At 47.9% G+C, this 25763-nt stretch overlaps 1 protein-coding gene across 1 annotated transcript; it reads left to right on the forward strand.

The window, feature by feature from the left end:
• The first annotated feature begins 1192 nt into the window (after positions 1-1192).
• On the forward strand, positions 1193-25295 carry WDR62 (WD repeat domain 62). The gene is made up of 30 exons (XM_070764384.1): positions 1193-1519; positions 2394-2485; positions 3425-3487; positions 4641-4698; positions 6025-6195; positions 7283-7417; positions 7537-7719; positions 7813-7973; positions 8833-9007; positions 10118-10255; positions 10416-10591; positions 11158-11249; positions 12376-12501; positions 12839-12906; positions 13685-13806; positions 14025-14100; positions 14751-14862; positions 15441-15504; positions 15747-15869; positions 15957-16096; positions 17271-17323; positions 18379-18582; positions 20064-20206; positions 20568-20680; positions 21182-21301; positions 22474-22600; positions 22686-22791; positions 23460-23526; positions 23810-23895; positions 24666-25295. Exons 1-30 carry the CDS (start codon positions 1391-1393, stop codon positions 24930-24932), a joined length of 3690 nt encoding a protein of 1229 aa, XP_070620485.1. The 5' UTR covers positions 1193-1390; the 3' UTR covers positions 24933-25295.
• The last annotated feature ends 468 nt before the right edge of the window (positions 25296-25763 follow it).

Raw genomic sequence — 25763 nt, forward strand, 5'->3', positions numbered from 1 at the left:
GCTGTGGAATTCTGGGAGTTGAAGTCCAAATATCTTCAAGTGGCCAAGGTTGGGAAACACTGGGATGGATGGATGGATAATAGCTATAGACAGACAGACAGATTATATACAATATAGAAACACAGCTGAAGCTGACTGTCACGTGGTTTGACGTGAAGCACCTCATACATCTCTTCTAACATTTGCAACTTTGAACAGGTGTGGACTTCAACTCCCAGAATCCCCCCAACCAGCTTTGGAGTTGAGACCCACACATTTTCAATCTTCCAGTGTTGTTATTGCTGAAGCTCAATGCTACAGGGACCTGACTTGGAGCCCCTTCCACCTCTGCAGGCCATCCTCTTCTCCTTGTCCTCATCCTTAGGGAAGCCAATGCCTTTATTGTGGGGTTGGGGGCTTGCTCTCTTTGACTGGTCCTGAATCACCATGTGCTCAATGTGCTCTGGGCTTGGATCCCACTTGCCCATGCTGCCTTTCACTCAACCGCCCTCTCTTTCTCTGTCTTGCAGAGCAAGCCTGTAGGGAGGATGGGGCTCATAGCTCTATATCCATCCCGCAAGGCAGCAACAGGAGAAAGCAGCTGTAGAGACTGCGCCCTTTTCTTTCTTTTTTGTTAGTGTTGCTTGGTTGTTTTTGTGTTTTTTCAATGTATTGTTTTTGTTTTTATGTCAATTTGTGTTTTTTTAATATTTCAATTTTAGTGGTTTTTTAAATATTTGTGTTTTTAATATTATTTAATAATATTAAATAAATAAATAAAATTTCCAATAAAAATCAATTTAAAAATAATAAAAAATAAAAGGGAGGCATCGCCTTGAAAAAAACCCTAAATGCAAGATATACAAATTTCTTGTTAAAGCATTAAAATCAAATGTTTTTCATAGTGGGTCACTTGCAGTTGGTAAGCTTTTAAATTTTCCAGAATTCCCCAGACAGTATCTTTAAAAAGTTTGAGAAACGCAGTGTTAAATGCATCCTTTTGCTGATTTTAATGCAAGAACTGGGATTTCAAGGTGTTGGCCTGCAACGTGGAAAACTTTAATAACGAAAGAAGAAATATTGGAGATTTGAGTAGGTCCTGTTAAATTCGAACTCGCAGCCCTGCGTAGAAGGGCGGCGGCTGAGACGGCGTCACCTGATTGGTCCAAAGTAAAGCGGCGGCACGCGCCGGGCGCGGAAGGCTTTCTGCTTTGGAGGCAGGCCGTGGTTCGCAAACCCTGCCTCCCATTGGCCGCTTCCGGGTGTGATTGACGCGGCGACAACCAACGGCGGCGCAGCACCGTTTCCGCGCGCTGTTTGGGACGGTTACGGGGCGCTGAGGCTCGGTGGCGGCGGAGGCTGAGGGGGGAGAAACCCGCCGGTTGGCAAGCGGTCCGGCTCGGTAGGGAAGATGGCCGGCGGCGGCGGAGGAGGAGCAGGAAGCGGCTGCTTCTACCCGCGAACGACCAACCCGAACCTCGAATCGCCGCCTCTCCTCAGCCTGAGGCGAAGGTCGAAACTGCAAGGGCCGGAGGAGGCGGTGAGGGGCGGGGCCAAGCCAAGGAAGGGTGGAGCCGCCGCGGTGGGCGGGAGAAAGGGCGGGGCTGAGTGGGCGGAAAAGAATTCTGTAGCCAGCTGTAGCTATCTCCTTTATCTATCATCTATCATTCATCCTTCCATCATCTATCTATCACTCTGTCTGTCTGTCTATCTATCTATCTTTCCATATCTCAGTTATCTACCATCATTCATTTATCCATCCTCTATTGCCCATCCATCCATCCATCTATATCTCAGTTATCTACCATCTATCATTCAGCTATCTATCCTTTATTGTCCATCCATCCATCATCTATCACTCTATCTATTCATATCTCATTTATGTTAATCTATCCATCCTTTCTCATCCACCCATCCATCATGTATCTATCACTCTCTCTATCACTATCACTCTATCCATCTATCTATATATCTCATCTATCTACCAACCCTCATTCACCTATCCATCTTCTATCATCCATCTATCATCTATCTCTCTATTTATCTATCTATCCACATCACATTTATCTATCATCATTCATTTATTCATCCTCTATTGCCCGTTCATCCATCATATCTCCCTCTCTCTCTCTCTCTCTCTCTCTCTCTTTCTTTCTTTCTTTCTTTCTTTCTTTCTTTCTTTCTTTCTTTCCATCATTTTAGCCATTGTCTACCCACTGCAGGATGGAGACTTCTTCTGCATGTTTCCAGCCTGAGCTTTATTTTGCCAATTACACACACACACACACACACACACACACACACACGTATTAATCACAGAGGGGGCTCACATCGAAAAATCAGTCAGGTTTCTGGTGTGTTGGGGAGAAGAAGGATTGGAGCAGCCACAATATGCCTTGTCTGTTTTCTACCAGGTGATTCTTGAGCAAGTGTTGGGAATAACTACTCAAACCAGCAATGGCTTAACCTGTGACCCAACCTCGGGACAGGTAGCATATCCAACAGGGTAAGTCCTTTGCTACCTTGGGTTGAGTCTCTCCGATGCACAAAGGCAGGCGGGGCAGAAGAGGGGCACGGTGCGTCTGTTCCCAAGACTCTGGGGGTGAGAAATGCCTCTATATCCGAGCCCCTTGAAACCAAAGTCTACACCAAATGCTGTGGTGAGTGTGAACTTTTTCTGAGAGTTGGGGGTGGCGTTATGGTTCAAATGTTGGCATGGCAAAGGGGAAGGTGCAGCTTTTCATTTAAGCTAATTTATCAGATTTACTTATGGCTGCCCACTCCAGAAGACCTTGGCTGGGATACCGAAAGTAGATAACATGCTTAGTGCTACTTGGTTCCTGTTTCATGGCCAGAAGAAAGAAGTTATCTGCCATTAACCTAAATATTTTCCCATAATTTATCTCCACGAGGACACGCCTGGTAATCCCACAACCTCGTATGTTGTCTGTCATTTTCTCCTGCAGCTCTGAAAGCAGTTATATTAGTGTATGTTAATTAGGTCCTGTATATTAGACCCTTTGAGAGCTTTATACAATGTCATTTCATTTTAATGCATGCTGATTAGTGTTCATTTAAAGTGACAATAAAGTTATTCAAAGTTCCTCCCATTTTTAATTAAATGCCAGTTCTCTTAAGGGCCCAAGCAGTGAGTGTGTTTAATTTTCATTATGTGACCATATCACAAAGCACACTTTATTGCTTGTGTTGACAGCTTGTTCAGAAAAAAACATAATTTAGCTATAGTTTCACCCAATTCAGGTCTGATATATGATTTAAAAGGGCTTCCAGAATTTTCTTGGTTCACTCTTAGTCTCTTTGATTTAGTGTCTTTGAAAGCAACAGGACTAAGATGCTTTAGACTATGAAGGGTGTTCAAATTTTTCCTCCCCTTTTGAATCCTGGGAATTTTTCTCCCGTGTCAACATTTCCATCTTTCCCTCAGATGTGTGGTGGTGATTTTCAATCCTCAGAAGAACAAGCAGAGGCACATCTTTAATACGGCCAGGTGAGCCACAGTTTTGAATTTTTCTTTTAAAACCTTTCCTGAAGCTTTGAGGGTTTTACCAGGGAGGGGGACTGACCATGACGTAGTAGGCCATAAGGTTCAATGGCTCCACAACCAGTCAATTAACTGGGGAGAAGCGATGCAGGAAGCATTTTTTGGTGTGATTTCCATACAAATGGTGGAGAAATTGTCAGTAGTAGAAAAAAGTGTTGCATTTGTTGGATAAAATGTGATAGGGTTTTATGTTCTTTTTAATATTAGATTTGTTTTTGCTGGAATATTGTTTTTATTATTGTTGTGAGCCGCCCCGAGTCTTCGGAGAGGGGCGGCATACAAATATAATAATAATAATAATAATTATTATTATTATTATTATTATTATTTTAAAAAAAGTGATCTGGGAGAGTCAGCCAGCCAATACTGGTAAACCTCAGCCTATAGAATAGAATAGAATAGAATTTTATTGGCCAAGTGTGATTGGACACACAAGGAATTTGTCTTGGTGCAGTTAACAACAGTTTTAGTGACCATTTGAAGTTACAACAGCGCTGAAAAAAGTGACTTATGGCATCTCCATGGTCACATGGCCAGAATTGAGGCATTTGGCAACTGGCAGGTATGGATGACGGTTGCAGTGCTCCCACGGGGTCACCTGAGTCCTTTGGAATTGGGCGATATAGAAGTTAAAATAAATAAATAAACAAATGACCTCTCTTTGTGACCTTCCGGAAAGCAAACTCAATGGGGGAAGTTGCATTCGCAAAATGACTTGCAATTCGCTTGACAATTGCAGCGCTTCACTGGGGCAAAACTCACAACTGTCTTGTTTAGCAATGGAAATTTTGGGCTCAATTGTGGTGGTAAGTCGAGGATTTCCCTTAAGTGGATGTATTTATTTATTTATTTATTTATTTATTGGATTTGTATGCTGCCCCTCTCCGTAGACTCGGGGCGGCTAACAACAGTAATAAAAAACATCATATAAATCCAATACTAAAACAACTAAAAAACCCTTATTGTAAAACCAAACATCCCTACAAACAAACATAACATGCATAAATTGTAAAGGCCTGGGGGGAAAGAGTATGTATTCTGCTAGCATTCATTTCTAGGAAGAAAGAAATTAATGAGGGTTTTTCTCTCTCTCCTTAAGGAAAACCGTGAGTGCTTTGTCTTTCTCCCCTGACGGGAAGTACATGGCCACTGGAGAGGTGAGTATGGTTTTTTTAATAGCGAATACAATTAAAAAGATAAAGACGAACACAATTTAAAAATAAGAAGAAAAATAGGGATTTTTTTTAAAAAGTGTGTGGGGTGGTGGTGCTTATCAGCTCTTCACCCTGTTAACGGTCATCAGTTCTTCCCCCGGAAGTCCTGACCCCTAAGGCCCTTATTCGACATCATGTGGGAATGGCATGCTTAAGAGGCCTTGATGATGGACCAGAAAGCGCTTCCTTAAGGACGGGGGCAGATGGAGAAATGAAAGCAAACGGAGTCTTCGGAGAGGGGCGGCATACAAATCTAATAAATATTATTATTATTATTATTATTATTATTATTATTATTATTATTAAGGAAAGAAGTGCTTGGAGGTAGGCCAGTGAGGAGAACCAGTGAGAATTATTATTATTATTATTATTATTATTATTATTATTATTATTAATTAAATTTGTATGCCGCCCCTCTCCGTAGACTCGGGGCGGCTCACAACAATAGTAGCAAAACAATATGTAATACAAATCTAATAATTTAAACTAAAAACCCATAATTTAAAAACATGCACACAACACACCATACATAAACAATATAGGCCTGGGGAATCAACTCATGAAAACTATTGTGCGAGGGAAGAGGGGACGGGATGAGAGGCGCTGAAAAGCAAAAGGCTAAACAAGAAGCTCTTTGTGGAAGCGAGAGGACCAAAGGATGGATGGAGAAGCCTGGATTGAAGCTGCTCTCAACTACATACGTTTCTTTCGTTTTTCTTCTCTCAAGGTTTAGTTTATTCTGCTTCTTTCTTTCTAAATAGCGTGAAAACGAGAGGCTGTAGCCCTTAAGGGAGGCAGCTCCTTGGTTGGGTTGACTGGTCATCTGATGGAGGCTGTTCTAATTCTTTTATTGATTGATTGATATCCTGCCTTTATGATTCTTACAAATAACTCAAGGTGTCTCTGTTAAGAAGTGTTGTTGCTAACATGTTGTAAGCCGCCCTGAGTCTAAGGAGAAGGGCGGCATAAAAATCAAATAACTCAAGGTGGTGAACATACAAGCTATGCCTTCTTCCTCTTCCAATTCCCCCCACAACAGCAACCCTGTGAAGTGAGGGGGCTGAAGAGAGAGGGACTGGCTTGAAGTCGCCCAGCCAACCTTCCTGGCTAAGGCAGGACTAGAGCTCCCCGTCTCCTGGTGATGGGCCCAACGTCACCCAGCTGGCTTTTGTGTCTAAGGCAGGACTAGAATTCACCATCTCCCACTTTCTAGCCTGGCACCTCAACCGCTAGGCTAAACTGGGTCCCTTCTGGGTTTTCTGCCCACAGCACGGGCATCAGCCAGCCGTCCGAGTCTGGGATGTAGAGGAGAAGTCCCAGGTATCTGAACTTCATGGCCACAAGCACGGCGTGGCCTGCGTGGCCTTCTCTCCCAGCATGAAGTACCTCGTGTCGGTCGGGTATCCTCATGACATGAAAGTGAACGTGTGGAATTGGAAGGTAAGAGACCCTCCCTATCGGGAACCCCAATATCTTCTATGAGAGACAGTGCACATACTCTACAGCAGAGGAATCCAGATGTGATAGAAACAGAGAAGATTGATGGCATAAAAAGACCTCCTGGTCCATCTCGTCTGCCCTTCTGCTATTTCCTGCATTTTATCTTAGGGTGGATCTATGTTTATCCCAGGCAGGTTTCAATTCAGTGACTGTGGATTGACCAACCATGTCTGCTGGGAGTTTGTTCCAGCAGACGTGGTTGGTAAATCCACAGTCACTGAATAGATAGAACAGGAGAACTTCAATACTCTTACTCGCATCCTGGTGATCCTGATATGACAGGAGGGGTTTTGGTTTAGCACATTAAGAGAAACACCATGTTATGGCTTGGTCATTCGATTGTGGTTAAAAAAAGCCACAGTTAGATTGACAAACTCTTGCTTTTGGGATACAGGTTTTCCTTGACTTATGACCACAAATGAGCCCCCAAATTTCGGTTGCTAAGTGAGACATTTGTCAAGTGAGTTTTGCCCCATTTTATGAGCTTCCTTTCCAGAGTTGTTAGGTGAATCCCTGCAGTTGAATCCCTGAAACATTTCAATGTGTCAAAGGGTTAAATAAGGTCCAGGAGGGAAGTGTTCTTCATAGGAAAGTGAACCCAAGAACAAGGGGACACAATCTGAGGTGAGTTGGGGGAAAGATCAGAAGCCACGTGAGAAAATATTATTTGACTGAAAGAGGAATAGATGCTTGGAACAAACTCCCAGCAGACGTGGTTGGTCAATCCACAGTAACCGAATTTAAACATGCCTGGGATCAACACAGATCCATCCTAAGATAAAATACAGGAAATAGTATAAGGGCAGACTAGATGGATCAGGAGGTCTTCTTCTGCCGTCAATCTTCTAGGTTTCTATGTTAAATTGATGACCGGGTTGTTCAGTGAATCTGGCTTCTCCATTGACTTTGCTTGCCAGAAGGTTGCAAAAGGGGATCATGTGACCTTGGGACACTGCGATGGCCATAAATAAGTCAGTGGCCAAGGGTCTTTTTACCGCAATTGCTGGGTGGCGTTTATTCCCCACAGAGCGACGCCCTCATCGCATCCAACAAAGTCTCCTGCAAAGTGATGGCCATCTCCTTCTCCGAGGACAGCTACTTCGTGACAGTCGGGCACCGCCATGTCAAGTTCTGGTTTCTTGATGGGTCCAGAGAAGTTAAGGTGAGCCCAAGCCTTCTGTCCTGCCCCAACCCTGGAATTCCTGAGCCGGTAAGGTTGAATGGTCGTAAGTCAAGGACTGCCTGCCTAGACTGTGATGACCGCCACCGGCTCTTTTCCAGACTAAGGAGACGGTTCCGCTGGTGGGCCGCTCCGGACTCCTGGGGGAGCTGCACAACAACACCTTCTGCGACGTGGGCTGTGGTCAGGGCAAAATGGCCGGCAGCACCTTCTGCATCTCGCACTCGGGGCTGCTCTGCCTCTTCAACGAGAAGCGCATCCTGGAGAAGTGGATCGACCTGAAGGCAAGTGGGACCCCTTACAGCCCCCAGGGACCCCCGGCGGACGCTTGCTCCTCTGCGGTCACCCTCCAGCCCTGTGTGTCTCCTTCCCTCCAGGTGACCCTGGCCCACTGCATCTGCATCAGCGAGGAACTGATCTTCTGCGGCTGCGCTAACGGGACGGTGCGCCTCTTCCAAGCACGCAACTTGCACTACCTCTCGGACTTGCCCAAGCCACACCACCTGGGCACCGACGTGGCTACAGAGCCCCTCCTGAGGTACGGCACTGGTCAGTCTGAGCTGGGAAATGCCGAGGCACCTGGTGGACCCTTTGGTCCCACCCTTTTGTGCTCTTCTCACTGCCCAAAATTGCCTGTCCAGCTCTCATGGCTCAGGCGGGACTAGAACTCCTAGGCTCCTTGTGATTGGCTCAGAGTCACCCAGCTGGCTTCCATGCCTAGGGCGGGACTAGAACTCTCCATCTCCCAGTTTCTAACCTGGACCCTTAACCACTACAGTGATGGCAAACCTTTTTTCCCTTCTTTTTCCAAAAGAGCATGTGTACACGCAGGAGTGCCCACACCCATATTTCAATGCCTGGGGAGGGCGAAAACAGCTCAACCCCCCCCCCCCCCCGGAGGCCCTCTGGAGGGCCAGAAACCACCTGTTTCCCAACTTCTGGTGGTCCCAGTAGCCTCGTGATTCGCCCTCCCCAGTCTCCAAAGGCTTCCCTGGAGCCAGGGGAGGGTAAACCCCCCACCCCACCCTGGAGGCTCTCTGGAAGCCAAAAACGCCCTCCCAGAGCTTCTGTGTGAGCCACACACATGCACGTGGGAGCTGAGCCAGGCCAAGGGTTCGCATGCCAGCAGGTATGGCTCCACAGGCGATTGGTGGCACCCGTGCCATAGGTTCGCCATCACTGCACTAGACCCTGCTGGCTCCCCCAACCATTGCTTTTTTCTAGTTACAAATCCTGCAACTGAGGAAGCATTAGGTATGGACTTCTTTGGGAAGACCCCTATTTCCACAATTAATTGCACACACACACTGCAACCATAGCCAGAGCAGCTAACAGGTTTTGTGGAAGTCACAATCCAGCCCGTTGTGCGTTGCCATCCCGTCTTTGGTGTTTTCCAGAAGGCCTGATGCCTCCTTTCCAGACGCTATCGCCATCGTCTTCGACCCCTGTCGCCACTGGCTCTCCTGCGTGTACAAGGATCACAGCGTCTACATTTGGGATGTGAAGGACATTGGCCACGTCAAGAAAGTCTGGTCTGACCTCTTCCACAGCTCCTTTGTCTGGAACGTGGAGGTAAAGGGCTCCTCCAGTCACCTGCTGAGATCCTCCCCAGAAAGTCTCCTGAGTTGTCTGCAGAGCTCTGCCCCCATTGATTCTGTGATTCGGGTCAGCAGGGAGAAGCCGGTCCCCGAGGGGCTCTCTCGTCTAGAGTGTTGATAGCCCCACGTGCCTGCTTTTAGCATGGACTACATGTTGCATTTGTCCTGAGTTTGAAGAACATCAGTGTTGATGTTCCCCTCTCACTCTTGCGCCATGGGCTTCATCTTTGCTTTATCCCAGGGCTTCTCAATTCTTTTCTCTTACGTCCTCCCCTCCAGGAAGAAGTCAGCATTTTGTGCCCAGCCAACTCTCCGCCGGGACAATTGTTGGCAATATTCGGCACATTTTCACTGAAAACACTCAAGCGGCTCATCTGCGTGACTGGGGTGTAATGTGTTGAAATGACACCTTAAAAAATTCTAGATTTTTAATTAGTTACTTGGATTACATTCTGTATTGTATATTTTCTATGTTGTGAGCCGCCCCGAGTCCTCGGAGAGGGACGGCATAGAAATCCAATTAATAAATAATAATAAATAAATAAAAATAATTTACAGTATTTGACTTCATGCTGTCTGCTGGCAACCTTTTTAGACCCAGCAAACACACCGGTCTTCCCTCGTCTCCCACTGTAGTCACAGTCAAGCCAAGTGCTTTATATGCTTCCTCATATTTCCTCCTCTTAGCTGTTGAGAGACTTGCATTTGTCTCATGATCTCCGTCTCTCTCCTCCTTTCTTTTCATATAAGGGTTTGTTATCTGCACTTCATATCTCCTGCTCTGTGCTGTCTGCTATTCAGTGCAAAAACCTCCTACTCCCCGCAGCAAAAAAAAAAAAAGAAGCACATTCCCTGGAGTCATGCATCCCCCCCCCCCCCGGTATCACTCCATGCCCCCCCCCAGGGGGACCCGCCCCACTATTTGAGAAGCACTGGTTTATCCTGAGTTTGAAGAACATCAGTGTTGATGTTCCCACCTGCCTCTTGTGCCACAGGTTCTATCTTAGGTTTATCCCAAATTGGAAGATCGTCCGTGTTGTTGATACTCCCGCTTGTCTCCTCTTGTGGGCCCCCTCCCTCCTAGGTGTATCCTGAGTTTGAAGCCCATCAAGGCTGTTTGCCCCCAGGGTCCTTTCTGACGTGTTCCTCGGACAGCACCATACGGTTTTGGAACCTGGAAAACAGCACGCAGGGGCCTTTCAAGAAGAACGTCTACAGCGACGTAAGTTTCTTGCCAAGCGCTGGTAAGGTCGGCTTCCCCCTCCGAGGAGTCCGAGTGCCTCTCAAGGGCTGGAGAGAATTAAACCCCCCCACCCCCTTCTTAATTTCCTTTCAACTGGCCCCCTTTTGAAGTGGTGCGATGCCCTGTTTCCTCCCTAAAGAACTTGCTGAAGGTGGTGTACGTGGAAAAGAGCACCCAGTATTTGCAAGACTCCACTAACTTCCTGGAGCGAAACGACAACGTCTGCTACCTTGACGTGAAATCCGGCATCCGAGTGATGCAGATCAGCCCCGATGGTCAGCACCTGGCCTCTGGGGACAGGACCGGGAATCTCAGGTGGGTCTGGGATGGGCTTCCTTCCCTGGTGGGCGGCTGCCTGTTGCAGCACCCCACTTTATTATTATTATTATTATTATTATTATTATTATTATTACATAGAAACATAGAAGTCTGATGGCAGAAAAAGACCTCATGGTCCATCTAGTCTGCCCTTATACTATTATTATTATTATTATTATTATTATTATTATTATTATTATTATTATTTAGATTTGTATGCCGCCCCTCTCCGCAGACTCCATTTTATGACTTTTCTTGCCAGAGTTGTTAAATTTATCACTCCGGTTAAGTTAGTAACATGGTTGTTGAGTGAACCATTTGTTTTTTGGACTCAATTGTGGCCATAATTTGAAGACTACCTGCCGGTCATTACCGGGGAATTGAGGGCCATAAAATCTCACCGTCACACTTACTGATTTCGCTCCCTCAAACTTTTGTTGTGGCCGGTGGTTTTTGGTGCTCCTGATCCCGCCCCCCGTGCTCTCTCGGAGACCGGCCACGCTTGGGTTCCACTAAGTTCCCTTTCAAACCGTTTTTTAAAAATGGTCTTTTTTGCCTTGCAGGATCCACGAGCTGAAGTGCATGTCGGAAGTGATGAAATTTGAGGCCCACGATTTGGAAGTCCTGTGCTTAGAATATTCCAAGCCAGAAACAGGTGGCTTTATTCAATCAGATGAAGTGGTACATTTTAAATGCCGGGCGTGTCCAGCCTGCAACCCACAGGCTGCAGGCAGTCTCTTTGACACTGAGTGCACCTTCATTCTGTCCCCTGCCCGGCCCCCGATTTCGCTGGTTCTGGGGCTGCCCCTTTGCCTCGGCCTGCCAAACGAGCGTCTCCTCGGAATGGAGAAGGCCCTGCTGCATCTTCAGCCTCCAAGCTGGATGATCAGAGGTCAAGGTTTCCCAGCTGTTAATGTCCATTCCCTTTAAATCCTTCTTACACACCCACACCCACACACAACCCACCCGCAAACACACCCACTGCTGGCCAAGGTATCTGAACACTTCTGTCCTATTGCTCTCCTATATCTCCTAGACCTTTCTTCTATTTCTCTATCTTCTTTTCTATTCTTTCATAGATATATTTTACTATGAGTATCTCTATAACCTTCATCATGTATTTTACTATGTGTATATAGATATCTACGAAAACATATATATATGTGTGTGTGTGTGTGTGTGTGTGTGTTTTCGTAGATTTTCACGGGTACAGGTATGACGGTCTTGGTATATTCGGGTTTCTTCCCGTGTAGGATTTGGAAATTTCTGGCGATGTTTCAACGAGGTCCCACTCGTCATCTTCAGGCTGGTGCTTCTGTCCTTGTTCTCAGGCGAACACTGCGAGACCTGAGCTGCCTTCCTTCTATAAATACTGGTGGCTGGGTGTGGTTTGATGGCTCAGCAATTGCCTGCTGTGTAGAAACTTCCTGGTGAGTCAGAGGGGTAACACCTGGGGTCGTTGATGTAGCTGAGGTATGCTGATTAGTTAATGGTTGTAGATTAGGCGTTCGCCCTAGAAAAAGGACAGAAACACCAGCCTGAAGATGACGAGTGGGACCTCATCGAAACGTCGCCAGAAATTTCCAAATCCTACACGGGAAGAAACCCGAATATACCAAGACCCTCATATTGTTTTCGTAGATTTTCATTGGCCAAAATAAATAAATGAATGAATGAATGAATGAATGAATGAATGAATGACAATTCTTGGGTTTTTCGGGAGCAGCTTTGCCTCCCTTTGCAAGAGATGCAACTGAAGGTCCCCCCCCCTCTGCCCGTAGGCCTGGCGCTCTTGGCCTCAGCGAGTCGAGACCGGCTAATTCACGTCCTGAACGTGGGAAGCAATTATAAACTGGAGCAGACTTTGGATGACCATTCCTCGGCTATAACGGCGGTCAAATTCACTGGTGAGCCCGCACGAATCCCTTTCCCAGAAGCCCAGACGCTTAAGGCCCCTCGGTCGAGACTCCCGTGAACAGCTGCTTCTTTCCTGACCCTCTTTCTCAAACTATCTTGGCTTAAGCATCGCAGGGACCTGGACCCCAGCCTGCTTGCAGGGGGCAAAGGCTGGGCTTCGTTGCAGGGAGGAAGCATCTATTGAAAAGCATAAATCTTTTTTAAAAATATTAAAACCATAACTCTAGAAAGAAATTATTAGAAGATATAAATTACCTGAACACGAGAAGGCTGATTTGTCTTTCTTTTCTCCATCCATTTCCTCCCCCCCCACGACCCCCCCCATAGGAAACAAGGGCATTCAGATGATCAGCTGTGGAGCTGACAAGAGCATCTACTTCCGTTCCGCACAAAAGGTTCTTGGGATTATTTATCCTTACATTATAAAAACATGCAATTACGGTTCTTAGCTGGAGGGCTGTTTGGGCAGAAGATAAACAGGCACAAAGAGCAGAATCGAGGCAGCTGGATCAGTGTTTCCCAACCTTGGCCACTTGAAGACATCTGGACTTCAACTCCCAGCGAATGCTGGCTGGGGATTTCTGGGAGTTGAAGTCCAGATGTCTTCAAGTGGCCAAGGTTGGGAAACACTGGGCTAGAGTTGCTGCCTATAAATCGAATGCATTTAGTCAAACAAGAGCTGTGGATTCACAATTGTGTGGCCTTTGGGGTTGTGTTGGCCCTTTGCTTCGGGCTGATTTAAGGAGGTGGAAGAAAACTCCCCTGTGCAAATTGATGGTCAAGCAGGACTTCCATAGGTATGGTCTTGCATTGACCCCAAATTGGAGGGGGGGGGGTGTCTCTGTGCTCTTCTCCCAGAAATCTGGGAGTCGACTAGGTGGCTTTTGTAGTCCTACAGCTTCTCCTCGTTCATAATTCCTGGTGATAATTAGCAGAATATTGCAGATTTTCTCCGTTCTGTGTTAAAGTGACCTTTCCCTTCCCTGGAGTCACAGTGTATAGATTCATTCTGCCTGCGTCCTTGGTGGGCTTCTTCTATAAGTCAGTTGCTTTCCAGTGGAAACCCAACCCATATGGAGGGTCCCCGGTGGAGGGGAGGTTGTTGCCCATAATTTTAAGATGGCTGGAGCCAACTGCCCAGCCCAGCTTAGAGGGTCTGCTTCCTCGCTGCAGGTCGGAGCGGGAGTCAATTTCATCCGCTCTCACCACGTGGCTGAGAAGACCACCCTGTACGACATGGACGTGGATATCACTCAGAAGTACGTTGCTGTGGCCTGCCAGGACCGGAACGTCAGGTGAGATGCCCTCTGCCGCTCCACTGGCCCTCTGGGATGGCCGCATTGGAGGTCGGCCTCAGGGTGTCAGTTCCTGAGTGGGGCAGATGTGGGAGGCACTGGCTTTGGGGAGGAGGAAGAAACCAGGGGTGCAGTGGAGTGTCCAGCCCTCAAGACCTCTGCCTCGAGCCAGCCAAAATCCTCCAGGCTCTGAGGCCAGCTTCATCCTCACCTTCCAGGATATACAACACGGTCAGCGGGAAGCAGAAGGGCTGCTACAAAGGGGCCCACAGTGACGATGGATCCCTGCTCAAGGTGAGGGAGGCACAAAGAAAGCCCCCCCCCCCCCCGGGCAGAATCGGGGCCTGGGCCTGGCTTGCAGGGAGGGAGGGGGGTTTCTTTTTCCAGGTGAGAATTTAATGCCTCAAAGAGGCTCTGGGAAGATGGAAAATTTGGCTAACTGTCCCTCGGCCAGTAATGTTTGTTTGTAGATAGATAGATAGATAGATAGATAGATAGATAGATAGATAGATAGATAGATAGATAGATAGATAACATTAGATAGATAGATAGATAGATAGATAGATAGATAGATAGATAGATAGATAGATAGATAGAGAAATTAGATAGATAGATAGATAGATAGATAGATAGATAGATAGATAGATAGATAGATAGATAGATACCCTGTTTTCCCCAAAATAAGACATCCTGCGATAATAAATCTAATCTGGCTTTTGAGTGCATTGCAATAAGGCCAAGGACTTATTTCAGAGTTCAAAAATATAAGACAGTGTCTTATTTTGGGGGAAACACAATGGATGGATGGGTGGATGGATAAGTTAGATAAGATAGATAGATAAGATAGATAGAGGTATAGAGATGATACAGAGATAGATGTATAGAGAGAGCAATTTGCAGAGAAGAGCCTCCTGGGTGTTGTCTGCTTTCTGATCCCCCTGTAGGTCCAGTTTGATCCTTCCGGAACATTCCTGGCCACTAGTTGCTCAGATAAAAGCATTTCCATTATCGACTTCCGCTCTGGAGAATGTGTGGCCAAAATGTTTGGTCACTCAGGTTTGTTCCTCAGTCTTCCTATTCTGAATCTCTCTGGTTTTTCTCTAAAGCCCCGGCTCCCTTCACTTGCTTCCTTCTAAGTGTGTTATAAACTTGCAGGTCAATTATTACAAGGGGTGCATTCCCACATTATTCCTGTGTCAAGACTGTGCCCCTGTGAAACCGACCGGCCTCATATTGAGAGAAATGTTCTCTCACCATTCCTGGCCCTTGTGGAGGCTGAAGAAGATACTCCTCCTCCTCCTCTCACCAATAAGGGGGCTGTTATGAAGTCAAAATTTTAAGACATAGAAACATAGAATTCTGACGGCAGAAAAAGGCCTCCTGGTCCATCTAGTCTGCCCTTATACTATTTCCTGTATTTTATCTTAGGGTGGATCTAGGTTTATCCCAGGCAGGTTTACATTCAGTTCCTGTGGATTAACCAACCACGTCTGCTGGAAGTTTGTTCCAAGCATCTGCCACTCTTTCAGTAAAATGCTTTGCACGTGCTCAGAGGGACACAGGTGATAACCCAGAAGACCTTCGTTGAAGTTACCCAAGGGGAATTCAATTAATTCACTTCTCCTCCATTGCAGAGGTCATCACCGGGATGAAATTTACCTTCGACTGCAAACACCTGATCACCGTCTCTGGAGACAGGTGGGCAGCCTGGTCTCTCCGAGGGGCACGAGGGGCTTCAAGACTTGGGAGGTTCCACGCTCACCCAGAAAGGACAGTGGGAGGATGCAATGCACGTTGGGGTGGGGGTGGGCAGTTTTGAGGGACACCAACCTCTGGCTGCGGGGGGCCACTTCAGACCCAGGCTGGAAAGACCAGCAGTGGGAGCCCCCCACCGGCAGCCCTCGCTCCTCTTAACCACATCTGTGCTCTTATTTTTCCAGCTGTATCTTCGTGTGGCGCCTGAGCCCTGCAATTACCGCCTGCATGAAGCAGCATTTGAGGGAACTGCAACAGATCCAGGAGCAGCAGGAGGTCGGGGGCTCCGTGTGGCCCCCTCAGATCAGGTAACAGAGCAGCCTTGCCCCTCGACCCCCGGAGAAGGGCGGAGGCTCTGGCCCAGCAGTGCAAAGAAGGGGGTGCTTCCTTTCCAGGGTGGACATGTTTGAAAGGGGCTCCGGCCGGGACGTGGTCGAGTGTGACCTGGAGGAGGAGGAGGAAGAGGAGGAGGGAGAAGAAGAGGAGGAGGAAGAATTGGCTCTGCGGACGCCAGTTAAAAATGACCTTGATCCAGGTACGTCTCGAGGCAAGACACGCCCGGCCTGTTGTCTGAGCCAGCGGTAATCTTATCGGCTTTGTCAGTTTATATCTGATGGTTTTAACGCTTGTCGTGTTTTATTATCCCGTGAGCTGCCCAGAGAGATGGGGAGAAAATAAATGTAATAATCCTAATGATAACCTGTCACGCCATCCAACGTCCACCTCTGCCTCCCCCAGGTCCTTGGAAAGGACTCGATGAGTAGACATAAATGCCGAACCCAGCCTGAACATTTCTGACTGTGACGAACCATAATAATTTATTATTCTTAGAACTTATTAGCCCCTCCAAAAAAACCCAGAGGTGGGTTTCAGCAGGTTCTGACCAGCTCTGGAGAACCAGTATTGGAAATTTTGAGTAAATACCACCTCTGAGTGGCCCCCCCGCCTCCCAAATCCCAGCTGATAGGGAAGAAATGGGGATTTACTCACTAGAGTTGGAAGGGACCTTGTAGGTCATCTAGTCCAGCCCCCTGCTCAAGCAGGAACCCTACCCCACCCCAGACCAATGGCAGTCCAGTCTGTCCTTGAATGTCTCAAGTGTTGGAGCGTTCACAGCCTCCGCAGGGAGGCCGGCCGTTCCACTGGTTGACCGCTCTCACTGTTAGGAAGTTCCTCCTTGTTTCCAGGTCGAATCTCTCTTTGGTCAGCTTCCACCCATTATTCCTTCTCTGGCCTTCTGGTGCTTTAGTAAACAGCCTAACCCCCTCCTCTCTGTGGCAGCCCACCAAGCCACACCCACAGAACCTGTAGTAGAACCATTGGAATCCCACCACTGGGAAGAAAGGCCTTACTGGGAACGACCTATATGCACAACAAGAATATGGACAGTCTTCTTTTTGGTAGAGATTGGACAATCATTTGTCTGGAAAGACCCAGGGTCTCCTGTGTGAGCAGGGGGGGGGGTTTGGACTAGAAGACCTCCAAGGTCCCTTCCGACTCTGTTATTTCTTTTAATAACTTTCTTTTGGGGGGAGGGGGAATCCAACCCTCTTCTCCTTGTTATTGTGGGGCACAGCCTCTTAGAGCTGTTGAGTGAACTTCTACGCTTATTTTTTGGATTACTGCCATAGTTACATAAAGGGGGAAACTCCCCCTGGGCCCCCATCCCTCCTAACGCGGCCCTTGTCTTCTTTTCATGCTCTTCCCAGCTCCTGTGGGCATCCTGTCCAATGGCAAACTGCCCATGTGGGCCAAGAGACTGGTAGGTCGCAGGCGGTTTGCAGCTGCCCCATAGGGGGTGGGGAGACCCTAGATTTCTGGAGATGGGAAGAGAGCACAGCTGCTAGTGCAGGTGGTCCTCGACTTAACAGCCACGGTTCGGACCAGAATTCCCATTGCTAAGCAAAGTGGTTGGTAAAGTAAATTGTGCCTGGTTTCACCTTTTCTTCTTTTTTTGCCACGGTTGCTAAGTGAATCCTGGCCCCAAAATTTGATCAGGTGACATGCCTTTGGGACTGCCTTCTGCCTCATGCAACCCAGCAGCCGGTCAGGTCCCATAGAGTCGGCCTTCTCCAGGTCCCGTCGGCCGGACCTGGAGAAGAGGCTTCTCTGTGGTGGCCCCGGCTCTCTGGAACGAACTCCCTCCGGAGATACATACTGCCCCTCCCACTTGGTCTTTCGTGGGCATGGGCGGCCATGAGTGATGAGATTGTCCCCAGACAATATTATGAATGACTGAATTTGATGAATTTACAATTTTATAAATAATTCTTTTAAATAATAATTAGATTTCTTTTATACACTGCTCAAAAGAAATAAAAGGACCCAGAGGACCCACCCTAGACCTGAATGAGTGAAATGGTCCCATTGAATACTTGGTTCTGTACAACATGTGAAATGGATTGTCCGTGTTGCTTCCTAAGTGGACTCACTGAAGTGTGATTCACTTGGAGTTGTATTGTGTTGTTTAAGTGTTCCCTTTTGAGCGGTGTATATTGTTGTATTTATAATATTGTACGCTGCCCTGAGTCGCTTTGAGGAGGGTAGCACAGAAATCTAATTAATAAATGATGAATAAATCAAATGCTGTGACACTTCTAAGTGTCACTTTTTTCAGTGCTATTGTAAATTCACACAGTCACTGAACGAACGGTTGTAAGTCGAGGACTCCCTGTAATGACGAGCAATGTGCTGCTTGGCTCCGCTGGGCCCTTCATGGGTTGGGACTGGCAGCCACGGGGAGGGGGGGCGGCTTGGGGGGGCCAGTGGGCAGGGCTGGCCCGTTCCTCCTGACTGCCCCCTCGGTTTCCTCCCCAGCTGGGCGAAGCAGACCATTCGGAGGGCAGTGCCTTTCACTCCAGGGTCAGCTACCAGCCCCAGGGCCGCTGGGCTGAGCGAGCCGACAAGGAGCCCATCAAAACCATCCCGGAAGCCGACCTGAGCTACTTCACCCCGATTCAGAACCGCAGCGTGGCCGAGGACGACCCGGAGCAGCGGAGCCTGGACCGGCTGGTTTTGGAGGTGCTTCTCGGCAGGGGAGGGTGGGAAGAGGGGGGCGCGTGGCCTGCTCGGACGAGTGAAAATCCCCCTCCCCATTGCCTGAGGAAGCAAGTGATCCGTCTCGGCCAGAATCAGGATGGAGTGGGAAGGGACCCTGGAGGTCTTGTAGTCCGGCCCCTTGCTCAAGCAGGACACCCTGACCCAGTTCAGACTGGGGGTTGTCGTCCAGATGGAGCGCTCATGATTTCTGGTGGCAAGCTGTTCCACTGGTTAACTGCCCTCACTATGAGGAAATGTCTCCTTAATTCTAGACGGATTCTCTCCTGGGTGAGTTTCCGTCCGTTGCTTCTTGTCCTGCCTTCCGGGGCTTTGGAAAATAAGTTGACCCCCTTCCTCTTCTTTGGGGCAGCCCCTCAAATACGGGAGCAGGGTTCAGAATGCGGGAGACATTTGTTTTTCACACACATTAATAAAAACCATTTTAGAAACATAGAAACATAGAAGATTGACGGCAGAAAAAGACTACGTGCCCTTCTGCTATTTCCTGTATTTTATCTTAGGGTGGGTGGATGTTTATCCCAGGCGTGTTTGATATTCAGTTCCTGTGGATTTTATTCTATGGGATTCAACTCCTAATCAGCCCTTTGAATTATTAGACACCCTTTGACTGGGATGGTTTAAATTCTCCTGCCTTCAGTGGGGGACTGGACTACAAGACCCTGAGGGTGCTGGGAGGGTTGTATGAGAGCCTTGGTTATGCAGTGGGTAGAGTGTTACAGCAGTTTGGCCGATCAAATCTCAGCAGGCTCCAGGTTGACTCAGCCTTCCATCTTCCGAGGACCCAGGTTGTTTGGGGAAAATGTGCTGATTTTGTAAACCGCTTCGAGAGGGCTGTGAAGGCACTGTTAAGCGGTATACAGTGTTCCCTCGATTTTCCCGGGTTCGAACTTCGCGAAAAGTCTATACCACGGTTTTTCAAACATATTAATTAAAAAATACTTCGTGGATTTTTTCCCTATACCACGTTTTTTCCTGCCCGATGACGTCATACGTCATCGCCAAACTTTCATCTGCCTTTAATAAATATTTTTTTAATAAACTTTAATAAATAAACATGGTGAGTAATAATCTGAATGGTTGCTAAGGGAATGGGAAATTGCAATTTAGGGGTTTAAAGTGTTAAGGGATGGCTTGGGATACTGTCCGTAGCCAAAAATATTGTATTTACTTCCGCATCTCTACTTCGCGGAAATTCAACTTTCGCGGGCGGTCTCGGAACGCATCCCCCGTGGAAATCGAGGAAACACTGTATAAGTTTAAATGCTATAAATGTAAAAAACGGTCCTACGTCCCTTTTTCAGTGCCACTGTAACTTTGGTCACTAAACAAACCATTGTAAGTCGAGGACTATTTACCCTTACTCCCTCTTAATTACGGAGGGGTTGTCCTGAGAAGGAAGGAGTTAATTCAAGAGGGGGGGATGTTTTTGCTTTGCCACACAGGCTGTGAATTCTCCCGGCAACATAACCAAAGACTTCAAGACCCCAAACCTCTCTTCTGACGAGGACACGGCTGAGGAGCTGGAGGGCAGCGAGACCACCCTCTACGTCTCCCAGGCTGACAGCAGCTCTCCCTTCGGGGACAGGTTGGTCTTTGCAGACCCTCTAAGCAAATGTTCTCGGAAAGAAATCCCAAGCAGGCCGTCCCGGACCCCAGCGATGGTCCTTTGGCCTGGAGGACCTCAACACCCAGAATTCCCCAGCCGGCAAAGCAAAAATTGGCTGGGGAATTCTGGGAGTTGCAGTCCGCCAGGCTTAAAAGTTGCCAAGGTTGGAGACCCCTGTTTTGGCCTGCTGTGTTCTGGACCGCAGACTCTGGGCTGGAGGGTCTGCATTGCCCTCACCTGTGCAGTCTCACCTCTCAGGTTCTGCAGGACCTCTGGGTGGGGGGATCTGTTGTTGAGAAGCACCAGTGACCTCGTCCCCTTTTCCTTCCTTTCTGTGAAGGTCAATCCATCAGCCTGTGTTTGAGGAGGAAGCCTCAAGCCCCAAAGACAAGGGGCCTGAGCTCACCCTCTCTGGGGCGCCCTTGGATGCTGTTTCCGGGCACCAGCATGAAGGTAAGACCCATGGAGGGACCTCGCAGGTTGCATTGCGCCAAGCGGGCTCTGGAACTCCTGCAATGCCCAACCCAATTCCAAAGAGGAAGCTGGTGCCTTCCAGGCGTGAACTTTGGCTACAGAAATAGCAGCAGCAATGGCATTTAGACTTATAGACCGCTTCCTAGTGCTTTGACAGCTCTCTCCAAGCGGTTTACACAATCAGCCTCTGCCCCCCAACAATCTGGGTCCTCATTTGACCCACTTTGAAAGGAAGGAAGGCTGAGTCCACCTGGAGCCGGTGGTGAGATTTGAACTGCTGAACTACAGCTAGCAATTAGCTGAAGGAGCCCTCAGTGCTGCACTCTTAACCACTGCGGTGCCCACCGCCCGGCTCTTAATGTGGGGCTCATTTGTGGCCGTAAGTCAAGGGCTACCTGAATGAAAGAAGAGGGCTTAAAACGGGGGCTAGAAACCCTCCCCCCCAGCCTCTGAGCCCCCCCTTTGTTTTCCACTCTGCAGAGGCCGAGGGGGCCAACCTGGAGGAGAACTTCTCCCAGAACGGGTCGCTGCCCCAGACGCCGGAGCGGGAAAGATACCTCACCAATCACTTTGAAACCCTGGCCGGTGACTCCCTTGGAGGTAAACATGCAGCCGGTCTCCACCAGGAGCCAGGATAGAGTTCCAAAGCCCCACAGGTTCATTTCATGCGCCCTCTGCACAGGAACATGACACACGTATGGCCCAGGCTGGAAATCGGTACCAGAGAAGAGTTTAAATGTCCTGGGTTTTCACTTTGATGCTCCTGGACATTACTTCATTACTCGGCTGGCCCAGTGTTTCCCAACCTTGGCCACTTGGAGACATCTGGACTTCAACTCCCAGCAAATGCTGGCTGGGGGATTCTGGGAGTTGAAGTCCAGATACCTTCAAGTGGCCAAGGTTGGGAAACACTGGGCTAGATAACTTCATCCGCAAACCCCCACCCCCTATGGGCCCTGATGATGGTACCTAGTGGGGAAAGAAACGTTTGCAGAAGAATGAGTGAGGTGGGAGGGCACCAAGGAACCCTCTTCCTCCTTCCTCCTCCTCCTCCTTTCCATCAACTCTTTCCCATCTACCACTGATGATGTTCTTCGTGATATATACGAGGTGTATAAAATCCTGCATGGGATAGAAAAGGTGGGTGTGGAAAAATTCTTTTCTCTATCGCACAATACCAGGACGAGGGGCCCCTCCCTAAAGCTCATAGGAAAGAAAGGGAGGACAAATCAAGGGAAATATTTCTTCTTCACCCAGAGGGTCCTCGGTTGGTGGAATTCCCTTCCAGAAGAGGCCGTGACAGCTGTCAGGCTGGAGAGCTTCAAGGCAGCGTTAACAGATTCAGGGATGCCGAGTGTATCCTAAGTGGTTTTCGAAATGGATGTCCAAGTGCCACCTCTATGTTGGTGGAGGCAGGCAGGGTTCCCTTGGGTCCCATTTGTTGAGGGTCAAGGGAAAGGGAGGGTCTTGCCTTCTCTTTCTGCTCAAGATCCCCATGGACAATTGGTGGGCCACAGTGGGACACAGAATGTCAGGCCAAAGTCTTCATGTGGAGTTAGAGAGTTCAGCCTGACAGCTGGACTCGATGGGCTTTGGCCCGATTCAGCAGGGCTCTTCTTAGGTTCTTATGTCCCCTAGTTGGGTCACGAAACGTTTGCAAGAAACCCACCATGCTCAGAGAGCACAAAGGGCCCCTCCTGTCACCCCTGAGCTACCAGTATTGTCTTCTAGTGGCACACAGACAAATTCTCTGCCTTCCTCTTTGTGTGCAGAAAAATTTGATGGTTGTATCCGAGACCGGCAGCCTTTCGAAGACGGTGGAGACGGGGGGAGCCCCCTTCTGAACCCTCGGCTGAGCATCTCCACCAGGTTTCTCTCTCGCACTCAGAGGAATTGCAGGTGGGCTACTCCTGGTCACGTTGCCCCTCCGCTTGGGGGGAAGCCTCGCTGGAAACCTGCCCTGAGACGGTTCTCTCCCCCACAGATTTGCGACTGCGTTTTTCCCAAGAGTCTGTCCGCTGGCGCAGGCAGCTGCTGCCAAACACCTCTCAGAGGAGTGTGTACCACTCAGCGATTTTACGAAATTCAAGGCAAGTTTGTGTGGTGCAGATCTTTTAACAGCCACCTACAAAAATCTCTTTCCAGGTCCCAAAGAGGCTTTTTCAATTCAGGTGACCGGAATTTCTTTGCTTTTCCTCGAAGGCATTTTGCTTCTCATCCAAGAAGCTGAAGAACTGAAGAAGCTCCTTGCTTGAGAAGCGAAAGATCTTTGGGACAATGGAGCAGGATGTTGCTTAAATTAAATCTGTTAATGGTGTTGGAAAAAATCCAGCTTTGTCTGCAATCTTAAGAGTCTTCTTCTATTTTTAAATTTAGAATAAGAGAAAATTCACTTAACAAATGTCTCAGTTAGCCACAGAAACGTTGGGCTCCATTGTGGTTGTAACTCAAGGACTGTCTGTAGATGCCTTGCGTTCTGACGTCCATGTTACCCTTCATAAAATTTACATGATTTGAGAACATTTTAACAATCTCAGTGGGAGGAGTTGGGTGAATGCTGTGGGGCCTCTGATCTCACCTGCTTCCTGCAGAAAAGCTGGTGGGGGGTTTAGGACCGGAAAGGAGATTCCCGCTTGGAGGCCTCCTGAAGGAATAAAGTCAGCAGTGGGATCCAGAGCCCCATCCGGCGTTTCTTGATAGGGAAACAAAGCCGCTCAGTGGCCATCTAACCTCTGTGAAATACGTGGTATTTTTTCAGAAACCGTCCCCAGAAACCCACCCGGAGCAGAAAGGAAGCCTCGAAGCCAAGACGCCCTGTGTTTCAGGTAAGGATGTCGCCCAAAGAACGAGAGAAGTCATTAAAACAACCTTTCTCTTCTTTTCTTGGGATAAAAGGGGTTTGATCCTGTCCCTGGGAGATGCTCTGCCACGGAACTGCCACGTTGACAGGATCCGTGGGAGCTGTTTCCCTCTCCTTTGAAAAAAATGCAGCCAGGGGCATTCAAGTCAGCTGGAGTTTGGTCTTTTTCTTGGCCTTGGTAGATCTCCAAACAGGGGAAATGTTGTTGGTGGCGTTGTTACTTTTGTTACTTCTGTTCTCGTTCTCAGAAATTCAGGGTCTCGTCCGAAATTTTGAGGGGAGCGTGCAGACCCTACACCTCAAATTCCAAGAGACTTTGCAACTGTACGATAAGGTAAGGGGGCGACTCTGCATTTTGCAGAAAAGAAAAGAAAGATGGGGTTTTACTTGGGTGGGTGTGCCAGGTTTCTAATGTGCTTTGTGCGACCTCAGAGATGTCCAGCCTTGGGCCCTTTAAGACCAACTGGCTGGGGAATTCTGGGAGTTGAAGTCCACAGGTCCGAAAGGGAGCAAGGTTGGACACCTCTGTGTGATATTCTAAGGCAGTGTTTCCCACCCTTGGCAACTTGAAGATATTTGGACATTCTGGGAGTTGAAGTCCAGGTATCTTCAAGTTGCCAAGGGTGGGAAACACTGTACTACTTTTATCATTTCGGTCCATAAGGTGTAATCAAACAATTAGATCCTCTTTCCCCCTAGGCCTTTACAATTTTATGCATGGTATGTCTGTCTGTATGTTTGGTTTTTATATTAATGGGGTTTTAATTGTTTTTATTATTGGATTATTATTGTACGCTGTCTTATTTTTGCTGTTAGCCGCCCCGAGTCTCTGGAGAGGGGCGGCATACAAATCCAATAAATAATAATAATAATAATAATAATAATAATAATAATAATAATAATAATAATAATAATTAAGCATGGCAGCGCATGTTGAAAAAGGTAGTGTTTTTAACCTCACGGCCCTCCTGGCCACACCCTCCTCCTCTCCCCACCCCGGTTTCTTTGGGGTTTTCTTTTTGTTGTGGGAAGAGAGGCCAAGAAGCCTTAGCTTTGCCCAAGAATGGTCAGGTGGCCGTGCCAGAAAGTGTTGCGATGTTTCAGGTGTCTTCTTGCCCCGGTGGGACCGAGGAGGAGGTCGCCCACATCCGGCACAGGCTTTCTAGCACTTTCTGCTGGATGAAGAGCGAGCTGGCGGCCAGAGACAGCAAGGATAAGGTCGACGCCGCCACCACCACTGACCCCTCGTCCTTCTGGCCGATCTGCCTCCAGGAGGGCGAGGCCCACGCGCTCCTCAAGCATTACTCGGACTCTCTCCTGAACGTGGTCCAGAAGAAGCTGGAGGAGGCCCGTAAAACCAGCCTGCCTTGAAGGGGGGCCCTGTTCCTGCCTTTCCGCACATGTGTCGCGCACGGAGCTCCTGAGGAGCCGAGAGCGTCCGACAAGACCACCGATTCACGTGTTGCCTTTTAGCACTTTGTTCGCATCCATAGGAAAAGCTCAAAGCTTCGCCCAGAAACACTGACCATTCGAACGCCTCCTTTTATGAAAAAAAGAAAAAAGAAATAATGTTTTTATAAGACGGAGGAAAGACTGACAAAAGTCAGGAGGGGCGTCTTGAAATTCTCCTATGGGGCTGTTTTAAACTCGGGTTGCAGCACAGCTTTGTAATGGTTTACTCTTTTTTTAAAAAAAAAAGGTTTTAAATATAATAAAGTATTTTTGGATTTGAAAGAGAGCTGCAGGCTGAATTTGTCATTTGTGAACCTCCGGGAGGGGACTTCCAGAGAGGCAGCTGCGTTTTCCTTGTTTCCACTGAGTTCCCATGAAAATCGACAAAAGGATTGTGGCATCAATGTTAAATCAGTTTATGGTTTGTCATAATTGGCTGACTGTAAATTAAACAGGCAAGCTCAATGTGCCGGTTTATGTTTACAATGTTAGTCTACTGTTAAAGGGTTAAATAAGGTTCAGGAGGGAAGTGTTTTTAATAGGAAAGTGAACACAAGAACAAGGGGACACAATCTGAAGTTAGTTGGGGGAAAGATCAAAAGCAACATGAGAAAATATTATTTTACTGAAAGAGGAGTAGATCCTTGGAACAAACTTCCAGCAGACGTGGTTGGTAAATCCACAGTAACTGAATGTAAACATGCCTGGGATAAACATAGATCCGTCCTAAGATAAAATACAGGAAATAGT

This window comes from Erythrolamprus reginae, chromosome 11, assembly GCF_031021105.1.
Source record: "Erythrolamprus reginae isolate rEryReg1 chromosome 11, rEryReg1.hap1, whole genome shotgun sequence".
NCBI classification, from domain to species: domain Eukaryota; kingdom Metazoa; phylum Chordata; class Lepidosauria; order Squamata; family Dipsadidae; genus Erythrolamprus; species Erythrolamprus reginae.

Excerpts from the sequence above, each read along its gene's own strand:
- WDR62 (XM_070764384.1), top strand. The coding sequence starts at position 1,391 with ATGGCCGGCGGCGGCGGAGGAGGAGCAGGAAGCGGCTGCTTCTACCCG. Across the intron at positions 6,196-7,282 it reads TGAACGTGTGGAATTGGAAG|AGCGACGCCCTCATCGCATC; the intron begins GTAAGAGACCCT and ends TATTCCCCACAG. Across the intron at positions 15,870-15,956 it reads GTGTGGCCCCCTCAGATCAG|GGTGGACATGTTTGAAAGGG; the intron begins GTAACAGAGCAG and ends CTTCCTTTCCAG.